This window comes from Hakea prostrata, chromosome 3, assembly GCF_041222555.1.
Source record: "Hakea prostrata isolate BN-2017 chromosome 3, UWA_Hpros_2, whole genome shotgun sequence".
Classification (NCBI taxonomy): domain Eukaryota; kingdom Viridiplantae; phylum Streptophyta; class Magnoliopsida; order Proteales; family Proteaceae; genus Hakea; species Hakea prostrata.
The window spans coordinates 14,872,150-14,896,102 of NC_142602.1; the positions used below are offsets into that span (position 1 = coordinate 14,872,150).

Genomic DNA, 23,953 nt, shown 5'->3' on the forward strand with positions numbered 1-23,953 from the left:
GTGTTCAAATTGAATCCCGAATTAAATCTTATTTATCTTGTTTATTTGCTAGGTTAACTGAGTCTTGGGCAGTCGTTAATTTTGTGAATTCTCGATTAACAGGTGAGGATAACATCGCATATATTATGTAATATCATTGTGTATTTGGATTGTGAATAATGTGGTATTGCATGATAATTTCTATTACCTTCTATAATCTCGATAATCCTGCGTATCATACTGTATTTCTAATTGAATGATTAAAGGTAAATTGTATGTGATTATGTGATTGGTTACTTCACTTGATTGATGCATATGAATGTATGTGACGGTGAAATGGGGTGTACCTATCTGGTATTCCTAGCTTGGGTTATCGCGGCTGGTGGTATGGGACACTGTCCTCCCGATGTCCAGAGCACTTTTCATAGTCGGTGTGGTTGTCTAGATGCATGTGGTTAAGAATCCCGTGAGTGCTACTACCCTTTCGGCAGGGGTATTGAAGCCGAGTGACCCGTGATATCAGTGGATGGGGTTCTGTGTGCATCAAACAGACCCACGGTATCATGCAGTGGTATAGTGACATGTGTTAGAACGGACCTCGTGATCGCCCAAAAGACGGCGGTTAGGCGGCGTGAGGGGACATGACGGCATCCACCCTAGCATATGTAGATGACCACAGGGTTAAGGAATGGGATCCAATAGATGCCTCCCGTTGAGGATTCCATTCATAGGTGAAAACGATACCGGACCAAAAGGGCGCTTAGGCATGAGGAAAGGTATCCGGATCACATGTAGCACGAGACATAGTGACTTTGCATTGGGCTAGAGTAAATCCTTGACACGCGCCAGTTCTCAGGCCAATGGTGATGGGAGAGAGTGTTGACCTAATCCCCAGCCATGGTTGATGTGACAGGACCCAACTACTGCGGTGAACCCAACAGACGGGCTTAAGTGCCGTGAGGGTGAGTGATGAGACTACTCAGAGGAGGCTGGTGTGTTATCTTAAAGCGTGTCTACTGTAGAGACTACATGGTAGAAGTTATAATCATATCTTCATGTTCATTCTTTTATTCATCGACTGTGCATGATGATATGTGTGTGTGTACATGATGAATGCATGATGTATGATATGTTCGACTCATTGAGTTCTGTGGAACTCATCCTCTGTGTATATTTCCTTTTCTTTAGACTCTGTTGCAGGTGGTGACGATTCATATTACTTGGAGAGTACGCCGCCGGTAGAGTCATACGTAGGACCGGCGTGTGAGAATATCGATGTACATGACGCATTGTGCGTATGTGCTGACTGTGCGTACGGAGGCTAGTATCTTTGATACTTGGGGATTTTGTTTGGGATTGGAAGACTTTGTTTCTTTTTGCAGTAAAACATCGAATAACATAACTTCCGTTGTATAACTCATGTGTACCTTTTTCTCCTAACACAGACTATCTTGTCGTGTGCTTTTGTGGAAGACTGTAATAACTCTTGTAGTACTCTTTTGTACACTCTTGCTCTTAAATCATGCTATGTTGTATTTTTGTTATGGATTGGAACTCGAACCGGATCCTGTAGTGTTATCACCCCCACGGGTATTTCGGGTGAGACCGAAACCGGCTGGGTGGGGTGTGACAATATCACTGAGAAATTGACTTTTTGCAACATATCGCCGATTTTTCAGCAATATATCACATGCATTTGGTATATGTCGTGTCACCCCGCAGTGATAGGGCGATTGGCGGTATATACACTTTGCTCCATGATTGTAACCATTCTTTTTGAATGAAACTTATTTTTATTAAAAAAAAAAAAAATTCAGAAAAATTTGAGTATTTTACCATGATAAGGTATTTACATAAAAGAATAGGATATTTATGGGATTTGGTAGCATTAGATACCGTTTCTATTACTTGGATTGGCCAGGCTGATTCAGCTGAGAGAGGCAGTTTTTTTTTCTTTTTTTTTTTGGTTAGAAATTAACCCCGGCTGTCTGTTTCACACGCATTTTTGTACGACCCGGTAGCCATTCTCTCTTCCTCCCTACCTTTTGTCATCCTTTCCAGGCTTTTTCCATTCTTACTTCCTGTGTGGAAATTGCTCAATTTCTCTCTGCTACCAATAGGGTTTAGGGTTCATGGGTGCTTGAATCGATAGGTAAATGCTTTATCACGGCTCTGGTTTGCATCGCGACCTTCTCTCGTCCTCACTATCTGATTCGTATTTTATTCTCTCCGTTTTTGGGTAAGTAAAGTCTAAATTCGCTATATATCTGAAAAGGAATCTGAAGTGGATAACTTGAGAAGGGGGTAAAGTTTATGGTTGCTAAAGCTTTAGTCCTTAGTAGATTCTGTTTATTTGATTTATCTGGAGACGATCATCGCTGGAGTTTTCTACGATTTCCTGAACATTAAGGATGGAAGAATCTTTCGAAAATAGTCCTTCCCATCTTGCTCCCTTCCTTGCAAAATGCTGTGATATGGTCGAAGATCCTACCACTGACTCCGTCGTATCATGGGGTCCTGCTAATGATAGCTTCATTATTTGGGATATGACTGCGTTTTCTAACGACTTGCTTCCCAAGTACTTCAAGCACAGCAATTTCTCTAGCTTCGTCAGACAGCTTAATACTTATGTGAGTCATTTCCTGGATTTCTCTAAACATTAGAATTATTGCTTCTGTTTTGATTCGGGATGCTCTATGCTTCTGTTTCTCTAGCACCGCTATGCATATAGTGTTTCTTACTTCTTAAAATTTATTTCACACTCCTAGCCAAAATTTTGTTGTTTGGGTTTTTTTTTTGGGTGGCCTGATTGTTGAACCAAATATTCTCAGTTCAAATGTGATCTTGAGTTTCTGTTTGCCATAGAATAATAATATATATTACTTTACCCATTCCCTTAGGTGTCTTTTTAATGCTGATTATTCTTGAGTAGAAATCAGTTAAAAAACCCTTAGGATGGAGTTGAAAGTGTGGCTTTTGTCTGGATGAATTTTCCACTCTCTCACTTCTCTATGGTCCACCTCATGGTGTTCATCTTTTTACATTATGTATTAGCTCATAATTAAGTGGCTGAATGTCTACAACAAGAACAACAAGCCTTGTCCCAACTAAATGGGATTGACTACATGGATTCTTGCCTTCCAAGCAACTCTGTTTGAAGGGATACTCGATACAAGGCCTAAGCTATGCAATCCTTTCTCACCACCTAAGGTTATCTTAGGTCTTCCCCTAGCCCTTCTAATTCCTTCAATTTGGATTTACTTGCTTCTCCATATAGGGGCATTTATAGGTCCCCGTTAAACATGGCAGTGCCACCACAAACAGCATTCTCGTTGCTTATCATTTATTGGAGCTACTTCCAAACCAGCTCTAATATGATCATTCCTTGTCATGTCCTTCCTAGTTTTAAGTGATTGAGCATCTATTGTAAGAGTATTGGCTACCATCTGCTTATGCTTGCTACAAGTGATTTTGGGCTTTTTTAAAAAAGATACTTGCATTCTGCAATGTTATTCTTATAAATCTGTCTTTGTCCTTGGTACATGCTAATTTGGTGTCACTTGGGCTTCTACAACATCAGGCTTCAGAAATGGCAGGGGTTAGAATGTTAAACTACAACATCATGGTTGTCGATGGCATCTAATGATGCATTATTGTGTGGCTGGTTGGTCCAGCATGATAGGATTCGAGGACCCTATCCAAACAGAACCACAAAACCAGTCTAGTGGCTTTTGGTCCAACAAGGACTGGGGTTATTTTTTATCTCTTTTGTTTGTTTTTGCTTAACTACATAGGGGTTATTTAGAATTTGAGTTAAGAGTAGCAAGTTATATCAGTCTTGTAGTTATAGTAGGAATCCTGTTTTTTCCTCTTGAAATAATTGCATGCAACTCAATAATGGATGGTGAAGTGAATTGAATAGAGTTTATTGAGTTCTATTCTCTGTGTGTGAAAACTCCCTTGTGAAGTGGTTTCCATTTTCCCATCCGGCCCTCACCAATTTGGCCTCAGAACCAGAGGATCCATCCCCTTACTCCTCTTTAGTTCTGTTTCTCCTCACTTTGTATGATCTCCTTCCTTGCCCTGTAGCCCCCTTTCCTGCAACTGATCTGTTGCTTGGCATTGTTGTGCTTTAAATCTGCACTTTGAGATGAGATCTATTCTTGAATCTATTATCCTACCCACACTGTAATGTGCTGTGGGTTGCCTGCTAGGGTATCAACCATGGTGATTTTCTTTGAACTTTGAATACTCACTTTGTTTTGAGGTTTAATGTCATTACCCTGATGATTTAATGCTCGGTATCCTCTGCTTGAATTGTTGTTTTTCTAACATTTTAGTTCAATTCTTAAGCATTTTGATAATGCAACCTGTAGAAATATGCCTGGTTTTAAGATCTCATTTGCCTGTATCCCAATCTGAAATTTCTCAAGTTCAATTACAGATTGTCCAACATTCTTCTGACATTTTTTTGGTGGAGGATTGAGGGAAAGAATGTAAAAGAATCCCTTTGATGTGGGGCACTCCCTGGTGGGGGGGGGGGGTGTGGTGGACCTTACAGTTGATATAAATTATAATTTGAGGAATTGCAGTTGAATTTATATAAAGATGTTAAAATTGTGAAGACAATCAAATTTTACATTGATCACAAAATTTACTAAAATGCTATTGCATATTCATATTAGTGTGAGGGCCTTGAGTTCTTTTGTAATGGATCATCAAAATAGATAGTTGAGTGAATCGGTATGGCAGTTTTAAGTTTTTAAGAACAGTCCATTGGTTCTTCCATTTCTTGATTTCCAAGGGAGCACCAGAATACTGAAATGTTCGTATTCCACTTGGGGGTGTTTCTTCCCTTGTAAGTAATCATCCTTTTAAAAACTGAAAAGTTCCTGAAGCAGTTTTAAGGGTGTTCTTCTAGTCCATTGCGTGAAAACATACAAACTTCATTTCTTTTCATTCGTACTTTTTAGTTAATGATAAAAAGAGCAGCTTTTATGGAGAAGTTCTGTTACAGAAAACAACTCTTTCTAGGTCAAGAGAAAACTATGCAAGGGTGCTTCATTTTTCAGTTTTGCTGTATTGAAACCTTATTCTCGATTTGGCATTGATAGTGGCATTTCTATTTCTATGTGACATATGTAGTTTTTGCAACGAGTGATAAGTCAGATTCAACACTGATTTCTGTCTCCTTGTTACGTTAAGTCTGCCCAATTGAGAATCATTCAGTTTAGTCAGCATATTGTGTCTTTAAATTGGTTAGGATTCACTTCTAAAAGGCTTCTATGAAATAGAGCAAATAGTTTGGGATAATCATTTAGGTTGGCTTTACTGTGGGTTGTCTATTATTGATACATACCATGTGTTCGGTATGATCAAAGTCTTGTAAGCTTAATCAGTAATTCTTCACTACATTGTTCTTGGACTTCTGCTAAATTTTTCTAGGTCCAAATTATAATTCTATATAGTTTATGACCTATGCCTCATCATCTAGTGGTGGGTATTGATTCTTTGAACATGAGAGATGCCATTAAGGATAGCCAGGCTTATTCGGTGCTTCTGTTACATGTGCCTACTGATTGTTCCCCATATATGGATCTGAGGTGTCTATTGTTAGCCACTCGTCGATATTCAATATGATTGAAGTTTTCTTAGTCTAAATCAGTAATCCTCCACTTCATCGTTCTTTGACTTTTGCCAGTTTTTTCCAAGTCTGATTATAATTACTATAAAATTTATGAACTATGCCTTATCATCTATTGGGTATTGATCCTTTGAACATGAGAGATGCCATTAAAGATAGCCCAACTTACTCAATGCTTCTGTTACACAGGACTACAGATTTTCCCCATTATTTAGGTCAGCTGGAATTCTATCTCCCATAAAAAACAGGGAAAACTGTGACTCTGTTTTACTCTTTATCAGGGTTTCAGGAAAACAGATCCAGATCGTTGGGAATTTGCAAATGAGCGATTCATCAAAGGTCAGAAGCATTTACTGAGGAATATCAACCGGAGGAAAAATTCTCAAGGCCTTGTTCAACATACGAAGTCCCACCGAAAGAATGCTTCTGTTGGAGCGCGTGCTGAAGTTGGAAAATTTGGCCTTCCTGAGAAAATTGAGAATCTCAAGCGGGACAAAACTGTACTCATGCAGGAGTTGGTTAATGTCCGGCAGCACCAGCAAATTGCAGAAGCTAGACTGCGTTGCTTGACAAAACGCCAACAAGTGATGGACAAAGCTCAGCAACAGATGTTGTCTTTCTTGGCAATGGCAATGCAGAATCCTGGATTCTTGGCTCAGCTTTTTCAACAAAATGAAAACTGGCATACAGCTGGTGCAAGCAAGAAGAGACGTCACCCCACACTAGAACAAGGATCTGAAGACATTGATGCTGTAGATTCCGAGGGGCAGATAGTGATGTACGAGCCACCAAGGACTGAGATCCTGGAACCTGTTTTAATGCCAACCACGAACTCAGATACCTCTCCTGATTTGGAAAATGGAGTGAATGAGTTCTTCATAAATACGGATTCCATGTCTTCTTCGTTTGGGAAAGACTTGCAATCTTCAGAGATTGATTACCCTTTGATCATCCCTGATTTACCTGATGATTATCAAATGTTGGATCAGCTTCTACTAGCTTACCCTTTCTTGGAGAATGCTGAAGAGACTGAGTTAAATATTCCGGAGCTCATGGATGCTGGTATGGGAGTGGAATCTGCAGAAGTAATACCACTTTAGAGACACTGAAGGATGGGGAGTCAACTGAAGATGATAACAGATCAGAGATGTCACAGATGTTGGATATCCTAATGGAAAAGATTGGGCTTGCAGCATCTGAAACTACCAGGAGGTTAGTGCCATCATTAGGTAACAAAACAACACTGTTGTTCCAAATTTCCCAGCCACCTTTGGGTCCGCATCCCTGGCGAACGCTCTTCGAGGATCACGTTTGCTGCACCAGATGCCACCCCGAGTCATCTGCTTCCCGTCTGAAACCTTCCCAGGGTGCTGTTTTTCTGTTATGGTGACTTGCTCCCTACGTTGATTATTATTGGTGGGTTTGGAATCTTGTTGGGGGTTTTTCTTTGTTTTAACAGAAAATGGGATGATTGCCAATTTGATATAATTTTTGGGTATCTATGCTTTTTGCCAATTATTTTGGCGTGTCTTGGAAATTTTCCTAACAAAAAATTATGCATAATACATGAAGAAAGTAGTTTCATCACCCAAAAAAGAAAGAAAAAGAAATGAAGTATTCTTAAAAGTCTTCACATGATTAGCATTTTTAATAAACAACATAATTGTAAACATTTTTTTTATGTTCACTTAATTCACTTGTATTCACTATTGACCGTTCTCATTAATATATGTATATATATAATTATTGTTTTTTTTGGAATAGGCGTTTTTATATATAGGGATGGGGATATTATATATGACATCTGCAAGGGTTGAACCCACAACTTCTTCACTAAGAGGTATGGGTCAAATATTAATTGTTTTCATGATACATCTAACAACCTTATAACAAATGGTCACATTCGAGTATCACTTGAGATAGGTTTATCAAACTCTATAGAAAGAGTATTATGAGATCTATTAGTACATAAATCTGAGAACTAATTTATTGCCATATTTCTTTTTGTATAAATAAATTACCATGCTATATATGTGAGATACATTAATTACTCGGTTACTCCCCTCATTTGTCTGATATTTTTTCTACATAGTCATTTGTGCATTTGCACGTGGAAGTTTACTAGTGGAACCTACATGCCATATTCTTTCGCTAGGTGGACGAAATGACTCAGAAGCATTTTAAACATTTGGTATAAAGAACATTACTTCATGGAATAGTGTGATTGTTATATCCGAAAACTAAGAAGGCAAAGTCGAGACAAGGGGAAAAATCAACTCCATAAGCCAAAGAACAGAAGACGACCTTCTGAGCTAGGTGGTCTAGTACATGGTTGACCTGCCTAGAAGTGTGACGTAAATGACGTGTCCTAAATATTTTCCACTTTTTATGGGAGGACAAATAGTTATAATGTATGGAGCTACACCAGGTGCGAGGGCTTTGTGTAGCACGGAAGGTTGCGATCATCTTCCCTAATTAACTCAATTTATTTCCACAATAAATAGCAAAGCCATCCTTAAGTTTTACATAAATATGTCAATAAACAATAATGATAAGATATGGGATAAAAATCCTCTGCAACTTCTTTAATTATGTGGTGCAATTTTAGCTCGACTGTAAGAGTTTGATGTGTGGAACATGCTTCAGCCAGTATTGCGAGCTTCGTTGACCCATTTATATAAATGTTTCTTTGTTTTACTTTTTCTTCTAAATGCTAAAGCTCAAACAGGACACAAAGCATTTTCCACATTCAAAGTCAATCAAAAGTTGAGAAGAGCTTGAATGTGGGGACCGTATGATCTGTCCGGCTAAGAAACCTTGGATTAAAACCTTCCTCCTTCGATGAAAGTTGAACTGTGGAAGGTAATTAAAGAGAAGCTCTCAAAATCACAATCATATGTAAATGTGGTCTGCCATAATAATTTGTTTCAATATATAAGACCACTGATCATATGTAAATTTTTTTAATATTATTATTTGTTGCCATTGGCTCCATTTTCTTCATTGATTTGATCCATCTTGAATTGGAGTCAAACCCATTCGGATTGGATCAGCCTACTTAAAGTTCTGGAGTTGGGTCATCATTTTTTGAAATTGCTTGAGTCATGTGCATGACGATGAAGCAAAATTTCGATCCAACTGTTGAATTTCAATGATGGTGATTGAAATTTCAGTCCATCCAACCAAAATGATTCGCTTGACGGTCTAGCATATTAAATGCGCAGTACTCAAGCAAAGTCCATTTTTTGGGAATTTCAGACTGCAGACATTGCGATTGTAGGTTTTGGGGCTTTGAACAGGTATTATGTATGTATTTACAAATTACAACTTGTTATAGTGTATTGAGCTTCATTTGAGCGATTACCCAAAAACTCCATGCTAAATCAAATCGCTTTCTTTTTTGTTGGGTGGGGTGAGGGTGAGGGTGATTCACACTGTAGCTAAATTAACAAACTTACATGGAAGAAAAATATTTATACAACGAGAGATGATTTTAGCTGCAAAGATTATCAAATACTAGAATATGCATCAATTAAAGAAAGCAACAAAGTTGTTTGGCACAGAAAGTAGAACTAACAGCTAAGGGGAGTGGTCAGGCTACAGCCTTAGCCATTCCAAAAGCAGCAGCAGATGCAATGGCACCGATTAATGCCGTTTGAAGGGCACTTTGGAAGGGTTTGTTACCTGTGAAATGGGCCTTCGCGTAACCAAAGATTAACAATGCAAATAAGGTTAAGCCAACTGATGCCAATGTAGCTTTCTTGGCTTCGGGAATAAACATGTAAGGCAGAAGAGGTGCAATTCCTCCCAGAATGTAGGCGATGGCAATAGTCAGTGCACTCTGTAAGGCTCTCTTTGGGTCTGGCTTCTCCAATCCCAGCTCAAACCTGCATTCACCGTTCATTTCTTTCTTCATTCAATCACTTTTTTTTCACATTTCATCCTGCAAACATACACTACTATGGCAGCAAAGTGTCTTAAAACTAGAGAGAGCAGAACACATATACACATGGAGGCCAAAGTTCTAATTGAGAGAACCCAGAAGAAAATTTGGAAATCCTAGGCTATGCTAAAGTTGCCCAAGGTAGATCGCAGATCCTCGTAACGTACTGGCTACTGTATAAGGAAAATTAGTGACACCCTAACTACAAGTCCGAACTTTTAGAGGTTTCACCGGAATAGTTGCTGGCTGGGGTAAAAAAAAATTAGTGAAGCTAACCAGCAGAACTTGATAACAGTTCAGCCATCACCAATCCCTAATTCAATTCAAACGAAATTAAGAATCAACCAAAACCTACAAATGTTTTCACAAAATTTCATTTTCTGGGGTAAAATTAATGGGACTTGACACTTACCTCATCATGAACTCAAGCCAAGCCTGAGGCCTCTTCCGAAGTGCATTCACGACTGGCCCGTACTCATGAGGCTCCAGCCCGTATTGCGACAGTATCTCCGCCACCTCCGCCGCCTCTGAAAGAGGTTTTTCAAGCAAACAACAATATGAAAAAAAGCTTATACCCGTTCGTTCAGCACATAAAAGAAGATCCTACGGCTCTTATTCTCTTTAATTTTTTCCTCAAAATGGAAGGGAAAATGCCAGAACCTGTATCAGGGACAGTGATGATCTCTTCTTCCTCTCTTTTCTGTTCTCTCTCATAATGATCGGCCTCACTTTTGGCGGCAAGATACCTGGATTAATTTGTCAGCATCAGCGGCAAAACTACTGCTACACATTTATGGCAAAATGATTAAGAAAAGCTTGTGGAGTTGTGACGACGGATCACAACCATTCGTTGCATGTGGTCGACACACGCCCTCTTTTGTTTTATATCACTGAACGAACTCTGCGCGTGGGTATCTCGTGGTCCCACCACAAACGAAGGCGGAAAGCAAGAAAAAGAAGGAATGAAATGGAATGAAATATTCTGGATCTGCTTTTTCTGATATGAAAAGTGAAAACCCTAATAAAGAATAAAGGTGTGATTGAATTGAAGAATGGTGAAAAAGAGGAAAAGATACCCTCCAAGTCCCATGGAGATGGCACCGGCGGCAATTTCAGCGAGACCGGCAGTGAGGATGACGGAGGAAGGAGCGTTGGCGCCGGAAAGACCAGCAGCGAGAGCGAATGGAACTGTGAGACCGTCGGAGACTCCCATGATGATGTCTCTTACGATCTCTCCCGCCGTGAAATGCTTCTCCTCGTGGTGGTGAAGGAGCTTCTTCTGCGATTCGGTGACTTTTCCTTCCGCCATTTCTCTGTGCAGGATCTGAAAATTGAGATTTCGAAGACGAACAGAAGCAGGAAACGAAGAAGAATGAGAGAAAGAGCAACAAGCGACGATTGAGGAGTTTGTAAGGAATGTTCCCTCACTTTTATAGCAGCGGTGGATGGCTGAGTCGACCCGAGATACATACCGACTCGCTCACTGTTCATTAATGGGACATGTTTTTTCACTTTATTTACTTAGAATGCCACTGTACCAGCTTTGATGCCTGCATTTGGCTTATTCCAATTATAATTGGATATGGATGGGATACCTAGAGATCTCATGATCATAAGTAGCTGAAAGACGTGTTCCACTGAATAACCTTTAGATTGGAATCTTTTCCCATGATGAATAGCATCATTGTCACTTTAAAATCTACCAGTGGGCAGGTAAAGGTTTTTCTTCATTTTTTAATTTTCTTTTATTATATAATATAATATCATCCATGAAGTGGTGATTTGCTTTTCTTTGTAATAAGAGTTCCCAGCTGTGATTCTTGTGAATCAGATTGAAGGTTTCAGTGCTTTTAAGGGTGTTTGTAAATGAGATACCCTGTCTCGTACGTGGATAATTAAAAAAATCTCTCATGAACACTTTCGGTTTCAGTGTTTTCTGTTTTGTTTATTAGGGGTCATATGGCCAAGGAAAAGGAAAGAGAAAGAGAAAAAACTGTGGAGGCAGAGAGGCTCAAATCTAAAATTTCTTTGGATTTATTGCCTCTAAACAGAAGTTGATTCACCATTTTGGAATATTAGTACATAAAATTCTTGTCCTTCATATATGATATTTGGGAAAAGGCTTAGCCCTTGCTATGTTTTCTCCATCTTCCTCTCCCGTAATGATTATTTTTAGGAGTTGGATAGTAACATGCTAATGGGTTAAGAAAGAACAACTTAAAAGACAATGTTTGATAAAAAAAGCAAAAGCAAAAGCAAGAGCAAATTAATTATTTCATTTCTTGAGCAAATCTGTTAAGAAATTGACAAATAGAAATTCTTACAGATAGATAATTTATAAACAATATGTTGGACAATATCTTTTGTTATAATATTAATTAAATATTCTACATAAGATGAGCTTTATCGATTGTGTTATACTTTGATTAGGTTTCTTATTGGTCTAATATGGATAATATATGGTTACTAAAATTCTTATATGAACTGGCTAGTGTGAGCTAATAAGGTTAGATTTTGATGGACAATCTAACGGATTTGTCTATATAAAAGATGTTAAGTCTCTCCTCTAACCTTAATCATAATCACATCTACTTAGTCAGAAAGTTATACCATCAAGCCAGTGAATAGAGAGGAGTCTAGAGGAGAAGATCTAACATTAAGTTGATCATAGAATCAACTTCCACCTTAAGTTAGTTCCTAGTGGGAGACAAAAGAAGATATTCCGCTGCCCTTCGTCTCCAATGAATCTTATAAAGGTATGTTCATCATCATCTTGTGTCATAATCATATTAAGGTATTTTTAGTCGTGCGATCTTGGATCGAAATGTTACAAATTGTATTAAAACATACTTATAAGTATGTCCACAAATTAACTAGCACAAAACACAAATAAATTTTAATCTAAAAAATCTCTTTGGCTTGAAGAGGAAAAACATGGGACCTTTGTTCCCCTAAAGATCCACTAATCACTAAAACTAGGAATATAAAAATCTTATCTAGTCAAAACTAGAGGTAAATATTTACAATAATCAACAACCGTCAAGAATAATAGTTCTTGACATACACCGTCAAATAATATAAATTCCAAAAATTAATGAAATCAAGAAGTTTTAGATAAATCTCACTAAAACATAGACTCAAAGACGTATAAATCACATTGACTTTGTGAACTTAGATTTACAATCCTACCGTTGGATTTGAAGAATGGAAAGTAACAAACCTCAACTCCAAATTCCAGTTTGATGGGACATTGGAAGACCACCTAACGAAGGATTTGATCAAACTAGGCAGAGCATACTCAAAAATAGGATTTTAGTTCTTTTTTCTCTATTTTGGGATTTGTTATTTCACTCATTCTTTTCACAACAAACATGTAATTAGTCTCTTTTTTACTTCTACATAAAAATACCATATTGCCCTTCTAAAAATAATATGTGCCAACTCAAATATTGGGCCATGCTAGAGAAAACACAACCCAACATATACATATCTTTCTAAATGTCGTGAACTTTTTAATTACTATCGCATGTTATAATCTAACGGATAAAATCAATGGTTTTCCGGTTTTGTTTACGATTTACCTATAAATTTGGTGCAAGCAATCATCAAGCGCATCTGGTGTAGTGGTATCATAGTACCCTCCCACGGTACTGACCAGGGTTCGATTCCCTGGATGCGCATTTTTCAAATGCTATTATTTTTCAAAATCTTTTTGCTGGAAAGTTTGGAAAGAACAAAGAAGCACAATTGTGTTAAGAAGAACTGATGCTTGCATATATAACAATTTTTGCTGGAATAACAGTTAGAGAAATCTAAATCGATGCATTAGACAAATGGGCTTCTTCAAGGTATGACCGGTTACTCAGTCTGGGCTTAAAAATAGGCCCATTCAATTATTTTCTTCCCTTTTTCCTTTTTTCTAATTTTGGTATAGAGGGGTAAGAGTAAGACTCACCTAATTCTTTTAATTTGTAAAAGGGCCCAGTCTGATAACATTTTTAGAAAATGTTTTTGGTGTTCTTCTGTTCTTTACCAACAGAAGAACAGTTATAGAGACGTTTGTTCAAACGGTTAGATCTTCTGTTTTTTAAGAACAAATCGGTCTAAAAAAATGTTTTTTTGTTGAACATCAAAAAGATATTTTTAAGAAATAACAAAAAAAGAAGAGATAAAATTGGTCCCGAGTGAAAAACTTGAGGGTTTATCAAACACAAACTTATTCTAACAGTATTTTTGAAATATTTTCATAGTCCATTTCCAAGAAAATAACAGTTTGCTAGTGAGAAATATTAAAAAATAGTTTTGCATAAGAACTAGTTTAGAATGGAAATGTTACCAAACAGATGCTAATAATTTGAAAATGAGTTGGTAATAGTCTCATAACTCATCCAACCTGAATTTAAACTGTTAATCTGACCTTTTAGTGAACCCAAATCTAAATCACACCAAACGGAACCGAGATTGTAATTTTGTTATATTTGATAATCATGCATTTACCATTATTTATTTAATTAAATAGAGCTAATTGAGTATTTTTGTGTATTTTCCAGAATAAGATGATTTTGGTTATTAGAGATAATATGGAATAAAGTTGGCAAATATATTAGATAATGGTGGATTTTAAATCATGACATTCAATCTTGCTGCCCAGAGATCAGGGGTCTGCCATTGAAAATAGGTGGAATAAAGCTTCTAATATATTGTGATGGGAATGAGAATATTAAACCACCCCAAACCAAATCATCAATAGTTTTTATTTTTTATTTTTTATTTTTTATTAAAGCTTCTAATATATTGTGATGGGAATGAGAATATTAATGCCGTCGAACGAGTGCAAACCCAAAACCTCCCCGTGGGAAGTTGAACCTTTAACCGCTTTAGTAACCCATCATTGACAAATCATCAATAGTTTTAGTTTTATGGTTTCTTCATGGACACCTAAATGACCATTCAGTATGCCTATTCAAAGTTCATTTGGACGGTCAAGAATGCTTTTGTAGTTCAAAGGCAAGATTTTTTGCTGTATCATTCAAAGAAATCCCTTGGACTCTTGAATTGGCTACAAAGAGAAGCAGACTTGCCAGTTTCCCAAAGCAACCAGTTGAAGCCTTCTGTGAAATGACTTTGAATTGGACTTTAAGACTTTTAAATGGAGAGTTAGTTAGCTAAAATGAAGCACACTAGTCAATAGAAAACGCTATAAACAATATAATAAGAAATTAATATAAATTATTGAGGATTGGAATCCTCCTACAACCTTCCATTATTAATTTATTAGCCATTGAAGTCATCACAAGTACCTAATTTGGGATTCTTTCTTACAATAATGGCGAATAGGTGTGCTTGCTCAGGAATCCTTATCTACCCAGAAAGCCAAAATGTTCAGATATGTTATTTCCATTATCAAACAATGGCGGCTAGCTTCCCATCTTTGTCTGTTTCATGGAAATGGTCAATTTTAGAGACACCCCTCACCCAACAAAGAAGAAAAATAAAACACACACTTGACACTACAAAAATTCTAATTTATGAAAGCATATAAGATTTGTGATTCACTCACACTCGTTTGAGTTGAATTGATTGATTTTGAGCTTCCACCTAAGTTACATGACCAACAACTGTTTAGCTCAATAATACCTATCATGTGAAGTTTACTAACTAATGATACATACAATTTTTATGATATCTACATCCGAAGAAGACTCATTTTAACCTCTGATGAAAATGTATAATTAGCATGATAAAAAAGCACAAGGATTTCACATCTTATGTTTTTAATTCACCTTGTGTATTTCTTCAATAGGAATATGCATAGCTATTCATGTCTTGATTTTAGACAACATCTTTCGCTAATTAGAGGACAAAATCAACAGTGAAAGTGAAATATTGGAGTAAACTAATGAATTATATATGAAAGTGGCAGATGTTAAGACGTTGGTTGCTACTTAGCTTGAAATCAATATCCTGGATTGATTGCAAATTTAACTATAAGATTGAAATCAATTGACATTGTTGGGGCTTTAAAAATCTCTTAAAGGCTTCAAATGAATATTAGGTGGCTATGAATTGTTCAGACGTTCACATACATATCTCCTTCATTGCTTCGCATTAAATGTGTAGCAGCGAGCAGCAAACGGTGACGGATTAAATGTAGTATCTTTTACCATTTCAGTAAAGTAAATTGCAATTGAAGAACATAACCAGCAGTGGACCCTAGAACCCTATTGACATGCATAAATATTGGTTTTATTATTTACAAACCATCTTGAGAGTCTTGAATTTAATGTAGTATGGGTGAATCATAAAATCAAATCTATTTTTTTTTCCGTTGCCAACCCGGTTTATAAACCGGTGTTCGACCCGCGTTGGTTATAATTGAATTTTTATTCATCTCATTTTATTGCCATTTATAATTGAATTGATAAGATCAAATAAAACTGAAATAATCAAAACTGAATAAAAGAGTAAAACAACTTAATAACAACTTTACATTTATTTATTTTTCATTGTCATCTCAAAATTAAAAGAATCATATTTCTTTTCTTATCCCCTAAGAAAAAACATTGTGAATGGGAAAGCAATTATCAATTTAAAGCGATTTTCCTAATTTCTCTTCTTTTCAATATACTAGAAGTTTCAAAATGCATAAAATACTCACCATTTTTGTATATGTATTTATGTATACATGGAGAGAGAATGTATCCAAATTAAAGTCATAAAGTATACACCCAACAAAGTAATAAATTAAAATATCTTAATAATATATCTTAGAACTAAAGTTAAAAATGATACATAGTCATGTTGTATTAAAATATTGATATATACCTATAATGTCTAATAAAGACCAAATTATTGTATCTTATTGTACAATATGATAATAATTATGTATATAGAGTGAATATAATAATGTGATACATGTTGATATAATCGATAATACAAAACACGTATTAAAGTGCTAACATGAGATGTTAATGTCAAATTCATTTAATAATAACAAAAGTTTGTAAAGGTTGATAAGAATCCCATTGAATCTAATAAAGAATAGAATGTAGATAAAGCTTATGTAGCATTTGTTATGATTTTCATGCATAGGATCCACGCCAACAGAGTAGATTTATAGAGACACCCTGTGATTGTCTCCTACATATAACATATACAAGTCAAATAAGATGATAACGAGTTCTTGTGCTTGCTAGTTTTTAAATTTTCTATTAACGTGCACTCTTTTCTATTCAGTTAAATTTTCCCATAGGCAATAGTCGCTGCTATGCTTTGGGAACGTGCATTATTCTTGTTACTTCTTTAAGTTAAACTGAAAATGTCTTTTAAGTATAATCAACTGAATGCAGTAGAAATCACACCCAACTAGATGAGTTTAGATTACCAATTCGGGAGAACAATGTGCTTCTTTGATGGTTTTCAACCATATAATAAGGGGTAAGCCTCACGTGAGATACATTGAAGTTTTACTAGTTATTTTTAATAATGTCATATAGACCACACTCCTTATTCTGTTGTAAAAGTCGTAAGAAGAACATATTGTTCTCTCCTAACAAAGACGTAATCCAACCTCTAATTACGCTGGACTAGAGTGACTCTAGAGTCATCCACACAAAATTGATTGAAGGATTTGAAGAAGAAGAAAAAGAAAAATAGCTAGCCGTTTGGTTACATGAGTTTCGAGATTTCAAAGATTTAGAGATTTCAAATCTATGGAGTCATAATTTATAAAATTAAATGTTTGGTTGTGGAATGAAATCTGTGGATTCATCCTAAAAAACTATTTGATCGACGTGATTTTGTGAATGTACAAATGTATAGCTTTTTTGAAATCTCTGGATTTCACCCCTTACCCATAAATCTATAGATTCACATTTTTAGTGTAAAAAGGTGAATCTCTAGATTTCATGAATCTAGAGATTTTTATTACCAAACGGGTATAATTCTCAAATTCGTGAAGAAATCTCTAGATTCATGTAACCAAACAAGCCCTAAAACTCTATCTTAATTAAGTTCCACTGTAGAAAAAATGTAAACAGGCTTATGACCCAATATGTACAAAAACAAAATGTCACTCATCGGAGAAGAAAGATCCCGACCAAATATGTACCTTTTTTTGTCAATGGCATCCAAAAAAGGGGACAATGTACTGCATCCATGAATAATAGAGTAGTACATGCCATCAAAGAGTAGCTCACACTTGGTAATACCAGCACCTCTTATTGATATATGTAATAATCCCGGTCCTGCATTATAAAAAGCTATCTTGCTTCTCACCTTCACCTCGTATAAATAACATTGTATTTATTGCAAGAAGTTCAATAGGGTGTGTCCAACTGAAAGAGCCTTCCTAGCTAGCTAGAACATCAACTATTGCATTATCATACATATAAGATTTTAAAACTTAAACATCATGGGCTTCAATGAGAGAGGACAGACTGAGCTGTGCCCTGAACTAGCTTAGCCAAGTGTACTAACTAAACCCATGGAGAGAGAAGAATTTTCATTTTGAATGGAAGAAGATTATAGTGAAAATCTCTGAGATGTATTGAGTTGGCAACTTAGGTATATAAATGCTGAATTGCAACCCTTGTGTATTGAAAGACATGATCTTTTTTGGTACAAAGGTGTTTTTTATACATAGGGATAGAGATATTATGCCGCCGGGAGGAGTTGAAACACATGATCTTCTATGTACAATGCCGAAAGAGGACTGTTTGAGCGTCGGATTAGAATCCGCTAGCGTTTGATACCAATGTAACGGCTAACATAATTAATAAAATTTTAAAAATTCATTAATTCATTTCGGATATCTCTTCTCACTCAGTCGTTTTGACTGTGCAAAGGATAAGAAAATGTACAGAGGAAAATCGATATCGGAAAAAGATCCAAACGTAGAAGAATGTACAGATTCCGTCACCGGAGATTCCAAAAAACCGGCGATGTTCTTGAAGTTTTCTCGACAATCAAATTTCAGATCCCCGATCCTTGGAGACAAACGGGTGTGATAAGAGCTGCGAAACTGACCATCTCTTGCTGGAATCTTTCTGCAAGCAACAGTTTATGAAACTCTGAAACTCCTGTGATGCACTTTCAGGTGAGCTCGGCGGGTCTCCGAAACAAATCGCTACAAAGAGAAGCAGACCTGCCAGTTTCCCAAAACAACCAGTTGATGGCTTGATGCCTTCTGTGAAATGACTTTGAATTGGACTTTAAGACTTTTTTATGGATAGTTAGCTAAAATGAAGCACAGTAGTCAATAGAAAACGCTATAAACAATATAATAAGAAATTAATATAAATTATTGAGGATTGGAATCCTCCTACAACCTTCCATTATTAATGTATTAGCCATTGAAGTCATCAAAAATACCTAATTTGGGATTCTTTCTTACAATAATGGCGAATAGGTGTGCTTGTTCAGGAATCCTTATCTACCCAGAAAGCCAAAATGTTCAGATATGTTATTTCCATTATCAAACAATGGCGGCTTCACATCTGTTTCATGGAAATGGTCAATTTTAGAGACACCCCTCACCCAACAAAGAAGAAAAATAAAACACACACTTGAGACTACAAAAATTCTAATTTATGAAAGCATATAAGATTTGTGATTCACTCACACTTGTTTGAGTTGAATCGATTGATTTTGAGCTTCCACCTAAGTTACATGTCCAACAACTGTTTAGTTCAATAATACCTATCATGTGAAGTTTACTAACTAATGATACATACAATTTTTATGATATCTACATACGAAGAAGACTCATTTTAACCTCTGATGAAAATGTACAATTAGCATGAAAAAGCACAAGGATTTCACATCTTATGTTTTTAATTCACTTTGTGTATTTCTTCAATAAGAATATGAATAGCTATTCATGTCTTGATTTTAGACAACATCTTTCGCTAATTAGAGGACAAAAACAACAGTGAAAGTGAAATATTGGAGTAAACTAATGAATTATATATGAAAGTGGCAGATGTTACGACATTGGTTCCTACTTGCCTTGAAATCAATATGTTCTAGACTGATTGCAATTTTAACTATAAGTTGAAGTCAATTGACATAATTTTCAATTCAAGGTGCCGTTTCTTGAGTGAGACTCTGCAACCTTGCGATTGACATAATTTCCAATTCAAGGTGCCGTTTCTTGAGTGAGACTCTGCAACCTTGCGATCGAAAAGAAAGGAAAAACCCTAAGCGCTATTTCTTGAGGTTTCTGGCTCTCCGCCTCTATCCGCCTATGCTTTTCCTTCGTCTCCTCTTTTCCTGCATCTTTACATCTCCCTCATCTCTCTTATGTCCGTCCTTACTTTTTTTTCCTTCAGTTTCTCTCTTCTTTTCAGTTTTTCCCTGTTTTTCATCTCTGCATTTTGATCTCTTGTTTTCCTGTTTTTCTCTTCTTCTTTCCTGTCCCTCCATTTTCCCTCCGTTTTCTGGTTCTTTTCTCTCCGTAGAAGCTTCAGGTTATATAGACAAAAGAAAGAAAGAAAAAAAAGAGTTGGCAAGCTTTGGTGGTGCATTCTGCGGATATGGTGTCTTTACACCAGAAACGTCTCCTGGCTCTGGTGTTCTCCATGTTTGTAGCTTCAACAGATGGTAGATCAAAATCAAACTCCAACGCCATTTGCTGCCACAACTGTGTTTCCGCCTTTGTGGTGTGTTTTGTCTCCGTCCTCAGGGCGTGTTGTATTTCCGCCCTTATGGCGTGTCTATGTATGTGTCCGCTTTTGTGGTGTGTCTCCACGAGGCGTTGATTGGTACTGTGGCTGCTACAACCATTACTCTAAGGGTGTTTCTGGGCTTGCCCATTCCTTAGCTTGGATGACCCTGTCTATTGCATGTATGACAGTTTGGTTAATTTCCACTCCTTGGTTCGGATCGAACCTTGTGATTTCATGCATCTATCTTTTATATTTCTTTCTTTTGTTTGCTATGTATCTCTCTGTAGTTTCTTTTAAGAGAATGAATGAAGTGTTTAAATTCTTACGAAAAAAAAAAAAAGTCAATTGACATTGTTTGAGGCTTTACATATCTCTTAAAGGTTTCGACTAATAGGAGGCTATGAACTGTTTAGACGTTCATATACTCCATGTGTATTTGGTATTTACTATTTACAAATCATGTTGAGAGTCGTAAATTTAAGGTAGCATGAGTAGATAAAATTCTTAAAAATCAATTGATGCAACACATCAAATCAAATCTTTAATCATCTAATTTTGTTGCCTTTTATAATTGAATTGATAAGATCACAAGTTCACAACAAAATTGAAATAACCAAATACGAATAAAGGAGTAAAACAACTTAAAAAGTATTAACAAACTTTACATTTATTTTTTTCATTATCATCTTAAAATTAAAAGAATCATATTTCTTTTCTTATCCCCTAAGAAAAAACATTGTGAATGGGAAAGCAATTATCAATTTAAAGTGATTTTCCTCGTTCTCTTCTTTTTGATATACTAAAAGTTTCAAAATGCATAAGATTGTATCGTATTTATGTATACATGGAAATAGAGAATGTATCCAAATTAAAGTCATAAGGTATACAGCTAACAAAGTAATAAATTAAAATATCCTAATAACATATCTTAGAGCTAAAGTTAAAAATGATACATAAGTCATATTGTATTAAAATATTGATATATACCTATAATGTCTAATAAAGACCAAATTATTGTATCTTATTGTACAATATGATAATAAATATGTATCTATAGTGAATATAATAATATGATACATGTTGATATAATCGATAATACAAAACACGTATTAAAGTGCTAACATGAGATGTTAATGTCAAATTCATTTAATAATAACAAAAGTTTGTAAAGATTGATAAGAATCTCATTGAATCTAATAAAGAATAGAATGTAGATAAAGCTTATGTAGCATTAGTTATGATTTTCATGCATAGGATCCACGCCAACAGAGTAGATTTATGGAGACACCCTGTGATTGTCTCCTACATATAACATATACAAGTCAAATAAGATGATAACGAGTTCTTGTGCTTGGTAGTTTTTAATTTTTCTATTAACGTACACTCTTTTCTATCCAGTTAAATTTTCCCATAGGCAATAGTCGCTGCTATGCTTTGCACACGTGCATTATTCTTGTTACTTCTTTAAGTTAAACTAAAAATGTCTTTAAGTATTATCAACTGAATGCAGTAGAGGTCACACCCAACTAGATGAGTTTAGATTACCAATTCGGGAGAACAATGTGCTTCTTTGATGGTTTTCAACCATATAATAAGGGGTAAGCCTCACGTGAGATACATTAAAGTTTTACTAGTTATTTTTAATAATGTCATATAGACCACACCCTTATTATGTTGTAGTAAAAATATTGTTCTCTCCTAACAAAGACGTAACCAACCTCTAATTGCTGCTAGGTGCTCCAGAGTCACCACACAAAATTGATTGAAGGATTTGAAGAAGAAGAAGACGAAAAATAGCTAAAAAAATCTATCTTAAATAAGTTCCACTGTAGAAAAAAACAAAATGTCACTCATCGGAGAAGAAAGATCCAGACCAAATATGTACCTTTTTTTGTCACTGGCGTCCAAAAAAGGGGACAATGTACTGCATCCATGAATAATAAAGTAGTACATGCCATCAAAGAGTAGCTCACACTTGGTAATACCAATTACCAACACCTCTTGTTAATATATGTAATAATCTCGATCCTCTATTATAAAAAGCTATCTTGCTTTTCACCTTCACCTCGTATAATTCACATTGAATTTATTGCAAGAAGTCCAATGGAGTGTGTTCAACTGAAAAAGCCTTCCTAGCTAGAACATCAACTATTGCATTATCATACATATGAGATTTTGAAACTTAAAAAAATTCTCAACGAAAGTGAAGATGTCTTCCACCATGGGCTTCAATGAAAGAGGACAGGTGAGTTGTGCCCTAAACTAGCTTAGCCAAGTGTACTACACCCATGGCCATAATCTCTCCGCTGAAACACATGATCTTTTATTTATTTATTATTATTTTGTTTTGAGAACGGAGGTTCATCCAGGCCAGCTTGCGCACATGATCTTCTATATACAATGCCGAAAGAGGACTGTTTGAGCGTCCGCTAGAATCCGCTAGCGTTTGATACCAATGTAACGGTTAACATAATTAATAAAATTTTAAAAATTCATTAATTCATTTCAAATATCTCTTCTCACTCAGTCGTTTTGACTGTGCAAAGGATAAGAAAATGTACAGAGGAAAATCGATATCGGAAAAAGATCCAAACGTAGTAGAATCGAGAATGTACAGATTCCGATCACCGGAGATTCCAAAAAAAACCGGCGATGTTCTTGAAGTTTTCTCGACAATTAATTTTCAGATCCCCGATCCTTGGAGACGAACGGGTGTGATAAGAGCTGTGAAACTGACCATCTCTTACTGGAATCTTTCTGCAAGCAACAGTTTATGAAGCTCTGAAACTCTTGTGATGCACTTTCAGGTGAGCTCGGCGGGTCTCCGAAACAAATCGCACACATCAGAGTGGCCCAATCGGGTCTCTGCTCTGGAGAAAGCAAAGGAAAATGACCTACATAGAGCTCCAGGAGTGTAAGCCCTAAGCTCCAGATATCTGCTGAGTAACCATCGTAATTCGAACCGTAGGTTTCTGGATCGAATCTCTCAGGGCTCATATAAGCATGGGTGCCCACATAAGAAGCGCATGGTTCGAGCGTACGGCACATGATTTTGCTAACTCCGAAATCTGCAATCTTGACTTCCATGTTCTGATTCAGAAGCAGATTCGCAGGTTTGATGTCTCTGTGAACGATTTTCTGCGAGTGAAGGTAGTTGAGACCGTTGAGTAGTTGGCGAGCGATGGAGGAGAGTGAGAGCTCCGATAAAGTTCCGTTCTTTTTGAGGAGAGATTCGAGGGTTCCTCCGTCCATGTATTCCATGAGAATCGCAGTATCGCCAGAGGGCTTTTCAAAAATTCCATGGCAACGGACGATGAAAGGCGAATCTGTACGGCGGAGGATCTCCATCTCACGAAAAAGCTGGCGGCGGATCGTGGTGTCACAGTCTCCTTGGACGATTTTGAGAGCGTAGATCATGGAAGTTCGCTTATGACGAACTTGATAGACTGTGCCACCGTTACCATGCCCGATAACTTTGATCTTTTCTAGATCAGAGAGACGATCGACTTCGGCGGCGCCGGTGGAAGTTGCAGCGGAGGAGGAGAGAGAAGATGGGGGAAGTGGGAGAGGGAAGCGAAGGCGGCGCTCGGCGGAATCCGGCAAAGGTAAGCTGAGATTGAGATTGCGGCGCTGTCCAACTAGAGCCATTTCTGGAATTTGGATGGGTTGGGGGGAGGATTTGAGTTCTTTCGTTGTTGTTCTTGTGAATGGAAGGATTTG

General features: G+C 36.6%; 2 protein-coding genes, 1 non-coding gene and 1 pseudogene across 3 annotated transcripts; 2 read left to right on the top strand and 2 right to left on the bottom strand.

Annotated features, from left to right (window-relative positions):
* Positions 1–2,010: 2,010 nt before the first annotated feature.
* LOC149021077 (heat stress transcription factor A-1-like) lies at positions 2,011–6,877 on the top strand. The gene is made up of 2 exons (XM_089149341.1): positions 2,011–2,609; positions 5,905–6,877. Exons 1-2 carry the CDS (start codon positions 2,391–2,393, stop codon positions 6,721–6,723), a joined length of 1,038 nt encoding a protein of 345 aa, XP_089005467.1. The 5' UTR covers positions 2,011–2,390; the 3' UTR covers positions 6,724–6,877.
* Positions 6,878–7,970: 1,093 nt separating this feature from the next.
* On the bottom strand, positions 7,971–10,954 carry VIT1 (vacuolar iron transporter 1). Its single transcript, XM_089149342.1, has 4 exons — positions 10,643–10,954; positions 10,227–10,312; positions 9,979–10,093; positions 7,971–9,510 (listed from the first exon to the last, which is right to left on the bottom strand). Exons 1-4 carry the CDS (start codon positions 10,873–10,875, stop codon positions 9,216–9,218), a joined length of 729 nt encoding a protein of 242 aa, XP_089005468.1. The 5' UTR covers positions 10,876–10,954; the 3' UTR covers positions 7,971–9,215.
* A 2,221-nt stretch (positions 10,955–13,175) lies between these two features.
* On the top strand, positions 13,176–13,246 carry TRNAG-CCC (transfer RNA glycine (anticodon CCC)). Its single transcript has one exon. It is a non-coding gene; the product is annotated as a tRNA-Gly (tRNA).
* Positions 13,247–22,700: 9,454 nt separating this feature from the next.
* On the bottom strand, positions 22,701–23,949 carry LOC149021080 (mitogen-activated protein kinase kinase 9 pseudogene; annotated as a pseudogene).
* Between the last annotated feature and the right edge of the window lie 4 nt (positions 23,950–23,953).